The 6724-nt window shown below is 47.9% G+C and overlaps 3 protein-coding genes across 3 annotated transcripts; all 3 read left to right on the forward strand.

Annotated features, from left to right (window-relative positions):
- Positions 1–975: 975 nt before the first annotated feature.
- Positions 976–1692, forward strand: LOC131688413 (uncharacterized). Its single transcript, XM_058972617.1, has one exon. It carries the CDS (start codon positions 976–978, stop codon positions 1690–1692), a length of 717 nt encoding a protein of 238 aa, XP_058828600.1.
- A 60-nt stretch (positions 1693–1752) lies between these two features.
- LOC131688414 (uncharacterized) lies at positions 1753–4578 on the forward strand. Its single transcript, XM_058972618.1, has 3 exons — positions 1753–2089; positions 2191–4135; positions 4203–4578. Exons 1-3 carry the CDS (start codon positions 1753–1755, stop codon positions 4576–4578), a joined length of 2658 nt encoding a protein of 885 aa, XP_058828601.1.
- A 742-nt stretch (positions 4579–5320) lies between these two features.
- Positions 5321–6094, forward strand: LOC131688415 (uncharacterized). The gene has a single exon (XM_058972619.1). The coding sequence runs from the start codon at positions 5321–5323 to the stop codon at positions 6092–6094; it is 774 nt and encodes a 257-aa protein (XP_058828602.1).
- The last annotated feature ends 630 nt before the right edge of the window (positions 6095–6724 follow it).

A 6724-nucleotide genomic window follows, 5' to 3' on the forward strand; every position in this document is an offset into this window, starting at 1 on the left:
TTCAACTTAAATCTAAACTAAACTTAAACAATTTTCTAATACTTATAATTATAATTAATCGCCAGTTTAAAAAGAACTACACATAAAGCTAAATTCGCCTAGCCTACTTATACCTAGTGCCTTATATATTATTGCTTACATGCTATACCAAATCACGCACTGAATCTGCAACTAGAGAAGCAAACGATAACAGAGATAGCAGATTTAATTTTTTGTTAGGTAAAATTTAGCACTGTCGTCCAGTTAGCACTGGCTCGGCTCGATCAGTTCAAGTTCACCTCCAGAAGGGTAAGGAATAAAACTGTCATCAGTACAGCATACAAGTTTTTTTACCCTACGATCACGTTTCCCGGCACTTGTAAAATATCGTCGCGAGTATTTTTCTATTGTACCCGTCACTAGCCTTCGGCCAGCCGCTATTGCGGAATAGAAACCCTTCGACCTGGCATTACGAGTCCCGTTGGCTCGAACATTTGGTCCTTCGAGCCGGATCGAAGGACACCCCCGGCAGAAGAACTAGTGAGTAGTAATATTAACCGATCAGATGCGCTGATCGCTGATTGCGTAGCACGTGGCAAGATCTATGCCATTGCGATTGTGGTGGACAAAAGGTCCTGTAAAATTCTGGACGCGCCAGAATACAAGCTGCTTTGTTGAGTGCGGCTATTGTGTGCCAGAATAAAACGTGAAGTTGGCGTCATTCGAGAGCGTGGCTTGTACGACGCCATCGTAGTTTTGATCAATAGAGTGCAAAGGGGCCAAGTGAACTAAGTTTGAAATCCGATTGTATATTCCCCAGCACAAGTGACTGTAAATACCAATCAAAGTGTGTGCAACCGATTCGCGTCCGAATTTCGTGATTTCGCGGGGAAGGATTTTCGTCCGCGTCGGGAAGGATCTGAACGATAACGTCCGCGTCGGGAAGGAGAATTCGATATCGTAATCCGCGATCGTGCGAATATAAATCGGTGCACAATGTCGAAGAAAGAACTCGGAAAAAGATTGAGTGAGTTGATGATGATCAGAAAGGGTCTGTACGTTGTTCGCGACTCTGTAGAAAAATTTGTGGCACATTATAACTACGAAAGAGATGCGTGTCAGATTTTTGTTCGATTGGAATCATTGGATAGGATGTATCGTGAATTTCTGGAAGTGCAAGGTGAGATTGAGAAAACCGATGATTCAGACAATCTTGATGATCATCTCACAGAACGGGCTGACCTTGAAATGCGATACTGTGAAGCCAAAGGTTTTCTGCTGTCGGTTCGAATGCCTGATCCAAACCAGACGGTTTTGAATACGTCAATGATCGCTCCTGCGCCGCATCCATCCAGCAGTTTTCATTTAAGGCTGCCAAAGATAGATCTCCCTAAATTCAACGGTGACTCTTCTCGATGGTTATCGTTCCGCGATACGTTTAGCTCAATGGTCCACAGGAATGACGATATCCCTCAAGTGGCCAAGCTCCAGTATCTCCTTCAGTCTCTCGTAGGTGAAGCAAGAAAACCGTTCGAAAGTGTCGATATCGAAGCTGACAATTATGCTTGTGTGTGGGATGCTCTTTTGAAGAGATATGACAACCGTCGCTTCCTTAAAAAAAGCTTTTTCGAACCCTTCATGATCTACCACCGACGAAGAAAGAATCTGCTCAAGAATTACACGAGCTCGTCGATGAATTTCAACGTCATGTGAGAGCTCTCGCCAAACTGACTGAACGAACCAATTGAACATTGGGATACTCCACTCGTCAATATGCTGTCCTATAAGCTCGATCCAGCAACGCTCCGCGCATGGGAGGAAAGGAGCAGTCAAGATGAGGAAGTGATCTTCGATGACCTCGTCGACTTCCTATATCAGCGAGTACGAATCTTGAAATCCGTTGCGTCAGATCTGTTACAACGTGCAGAGTCGGCTCAAGCAAAGGTGGCCGGCACCAGCGTCCCTCCGAAGAAAAGTTTTCATTCACGAATAGCAGCGAATGCAGTTGCTTCCGAAGGCAAGTCATCCGCTCCGTCTTGTCTTGCATGTTCCGAGAGTCACTATCTGTTCCAGTGTCCGGCCTTTGCCAATATGGCCATCAACCAACGTCGTGAGTTAATCTCCCAACGAAAGTTATGTTGGAATTGCTTCCGCACTGGTCATGCGGCTAGAAGTTGCGGATCAAAGTTCACATGCCGTCGACTCCTCCAGCCCAAAAATCGAATCCACCCACGTTGCCAAATGTGGGAAATGCAGGACCTGCCACTCCCCAAGTGAGTCTGCCGGTCCACTCCTATTCCAGTACAGTCTTGTTGGAAACAGTTGCACTCCACGTCGTCGACGATCAAGGGAAAATCTTCGAAGCCAGAGCGTTATTGGATTCCGCCTCGATGTCAAACTTCATGTCGAAGAAACTTGCCAATCTTCTTTCCAATCGTCAATCCAAGGTTGATATCGATGTGGTAGGAATCGGTCAGTCCATGAGAAAACTGAAGCGGACTGTAAATGCCACCGTAAGGTCTCGAATTCCGCCGTTTTCTACGAAGCTCGAGTTTTTAGTCATCGATAAACCTACCACCGATCTACCTACAATGCCAGTGCCTACATCATCGTGGAAATTTCCAGATATAAATCTTGCCGATCCGCAGTTTCACACTCCCAGCCAAGTGGACGTCGTTATAGGCGGAGAAACATACTGGGAACTCCATACTGGCAAAAAGATGTCCCTTGGACCAGGTCAACCACAAGTTATCGAAACCCTGTTCGGTTGGACTGTATCTGGTCCAGCACCGCACAATTCATCCATTGCTTCACCCAGATGTTTTCTGACTGCCACTGACGACCGGCTCGAGGTCGTTCTTCAACGGTTTTGGGAAATGGAAACAATCGTCGATCAACCTACCCATTCAACTACAGAAAAACGATGTGAGGATTGGTACACAGCAACTACAATTCGCGATTCGTCCGGTCGTTACAAAGTTCGCCTGCCCAAGGTGGACGATCCAGAAATCGTTTTAAGCGAATCTAGGGCTATAGCAACACGAAGGTTACTTATTCTTGAACGCCGATTAGAGAGAGACACCAACGTGAAGTCAGCATACCATCTTTTCATGGACGAATATGAGCGTCTTGGTCACATGAAGCGACTGAACGAGCCAATAGATGACTGCAAGGAACATTGCTATTTGCCACATCATCCCGTCTTCAAACTTTCCAGCACTACAACGAAAACGAGGGTGGTGTTCGACGCGTCGTGCAAGACGACATCGGGATTCTCTTTGAACGACCGATTACTAGTCGGCCCAGTTGTCCAGCATGATCTGTTGTCCTTGATTATGCGGTTTCGGATTCACGCCATCGCCTTAATCGCCGACATTGAAAAAATGTACCGGCAAGTGCTGATCCATCCCGAAGATCAGCCACTCCAAAGAATCCTGTGGCGCACAAATGCTACTGATCCCATCGCCACCTACGAACTACAAACAGTCACCTATGGGACAGCATCTGCGCCATACCTAGCAACAAAAACGCTTCAACAGCTATCACACGATGCAGGTTACCGGTTTCCCGTCGCCGCAGAGCCCGTTATGGACGACTTCTACGTTGATGATTTTTTGTCTGGAGCCGCTGATGTGAAGACAGCACAGTGTATTCAATGTGAAGTTTCCTCTATGCTTGACTCAGCCGGTTTTTCTCTGAAGAAATGGGCTTCTAACTCCGTTGAAGTCCTGGAGGGGGTCCCTGAAGAAGATCGAGCAATTCAACCTTTCTTTGATCTGCAGGACGAGCAGTCTGTCAGCACCCTCGGTTTAATATGGGAACCCAAAACCGACACTTTCCGTTTCAATGTACAATTACCTCTGCCCGCTGCTGTCTTGACAAAGCGAAACGTGATGTCATACATAGCTCAAATTTTTGATCCGCTAGGATTGGTGGGTCCCACCGTCATGAAAGCCAAGCTTTTTATGCAGTGTTTGTGGGCATTGAAATCGGCCAATAATAAACGTTACGAATGGGATCAACCACTGCCACAAAAACTCCAGAACGAATGGAAACAGTTTCATACCACCATCGATCTACTCCGTCAGCTTAAAATACCACGCTTCGTTCCCCTAATCAACGCAGTTAGCATCGAGTTCCATTTTTTTGTGGATGCGTCAGAAAAAGCATACGGGACATGCTGCTACATCCGTGCCAAATCGTTGCAACAAGTCTCCGTCCAGCTCCTGGAAGCACATCGCCGGTGTCGACAATCATGCCGATGATATCTCCCGTGGTCTGAGCCCGCCAGAGATCCTGAACAGTTTGAGGTGGTGGAATGGAACACCGTGGCTCTCACTGCCACCCGAAAGTTGGCCCGTTGGAGCATTGCCAACTGACGATTCTCTAGAGACTACGAAAGAAAGCAGAAAAATACCGATAATTGCGATGACTGTCACTCAAAGCAACTTTAACGACTTCTTGTTCAATCGATATTCTGATTACACCAAGCTCCGTCGAACTACCGCCTATTGTCTGCGTTATCTTCAGAAGCTGCACGACCGTGTCATCAACCGTCGCATCCACCATGAAACCCGCGGTCAATTAACGCTGAAATAAATCACCATTGATTCCACCCACGCACTAACTACCGATGAGCTGCTGAAAGCCGATATCGCCTTGTGTCGTATGGCTCAACGAGAAGATTTCCCGGAAGAATTCAATGACTTGACTGGGGGCGAACAAATTGTTAAGTCGAGTGCCATGAAGTTCTTAAGCCCTCAGTTAGACGATACTGGAATCATACGTGTTGGAGGTCGCCTGAGCAACGCAAACTGCTCCGAACCGATGAAACATCCTATCATACTCCGAGCAAAACATTCCCTGAGTGTACTTCTAGCATCTCACTACCACAAACTCCTGTTACATGCCGGTCCTCAACTCATGCTTGCCAGCCTGCGTCAAAAATTCTGGATTCTGGGAAGCAGAAACCTGGTACGCCACACATACCACAAATGTCACACCTGTTTTCGCAGCAAGCCGGTGTTGATCCAGCAGAGCACTGTCAGCCTCTCGTGTCACTCCCACGCGTCCATTTTCGGTTTGTGGCATCGATTATTGTGGGCCCTTTTACATTAAATCGCAAGTCCGCAAGCGTGGGCCTACAAAAGTATACGTGGCCATCTTCATATGTTTTTCTACACGAGCGATCCACATTGAGCTCGTAAGCGACCTCTCTACTGCTGCCTTCTTGGCCGCCCTTCGCCGTCTAGTTGCTCGTCGCGGAAAGGTGAGTGAACTTCACTCCGATAACGCAACGGCCTTCAAAGGGGCCTCCCACGCACTCAATCGGGTTTATCGAATGCTCAAGGCAGAAGAAGCCGATCGCAATCAGATTTTCAGCTGGTGCGCCAACAATGAGATACGGTGGAAATTTATACCACCGCGCGCACCGCACTTCGGAGGACTGTGGGAAGCCGCAGTTAAATCTGCCAAATCCCACCTACTAAAGGAAATGGGCAACACTACTATCGCGTACGAGGACATGTTGACCTTACTTGCACAGGTCGAAATGTGCCTAAATTCACGTCCATTAACACCACTACCATCCGATGCTTCTGATCTAGAAGCTTTGACTCCGGGGCACTTCCTAGTCGGGTCGAGTCTTCAAGCTGTTCCTGAACCATCCGTGAAGGACGTCGCTGGGAATCATCTCAACCATTGGGAACAAACACAACGGCACCTACAACGAATCTGGGCCCGATGGTATCCGGAATATTTACAACAGCTCCAGTCCAGAGCAGCGAAGGGTTGCAATCCGCCGGTATCTATCGAACCAGACAAAATCGTGGTCATCAAAGAGGACAATCTGCCACCTACACAGTGGCCCCTTGGAAAAATCGTCGCCGTTCATCCTGGAGCTGACGGAATCGTCAGAGTCGTCACACTGAAAACAGCGTCCGCAGAGAACGTCGTGAGACCCGTGGCGAAATTGGCGCTCCTACCGATGCCAAGTGATGCTGTTCAACGAGCTCCTGTAACACAAAACCATAAAGGCAGTACTACACATGCTCGATGCGAAGTTGGATACCGTACAGGTAATTGCATTTCCAATAAATTAATTCACCCCGTATGATCTACCTGGTCTTCTTTTCCCGGTTGAACGACGAGGATTATCGCACCACTGCGGTAAGCGGTGCGGTTTTGATATTTTTTTGCGGTTGCGGTGCGGACAATCCATTTACCGCCCATATCCGCACCGCGACGAACCCTAATCCACACCATGTGGCAAATTCAATTTGGTAATATGAAAGCTAGCCGTGGGCTGAGAATTAGTGCGTTCGAGGATAATCTGGGTGGCAAACTTCAAACTAATTTACTGAGCCCTCCGGCTCTCTTGTGTGATTCAACACCGCAACATTCAGCACCACTTACTCATTAAGCTTCCGACTTGTTCGCGAACTACTCGGTATAGTTCCCGACGATGGACCTACCCTACTACCCTGGTGAGAGACTTCTCCCGAAACAGAGCCAACCAGCCAAATGTTAAGGTCAGTTCAGCGATTCTATTGGAGTAGGGCGACCGGCTCGCAGGTACCCCGACGACTCGCGACCGGTCGTGCCTCATCGCAGTCTACTCAGTCTAGACGCCGGCGGAGAACCTAGCCGACGGAGAGTTCCTCGGTGAATGAAGTTCTCTCAACGCCGATTCTTCTTTGATTTTCTCTATATTTCTATCCGGCCAACCGGTAGGGTGCTGTGGTCG

This window comes from Topomyia yanbarensis, chromosome 3 (genome assembly GCF_030247195.1).
Source record: "Topomyia yanbarensis strain Yona2022 chromosome 3, ASM3024719v1, whole genome shotgun sequence".
NCBI lineage: Eukaryota > Metazoa > Arthropoda > Insecta > Diptera > Culicidae > Topomyia > Topomyia yanbarensis.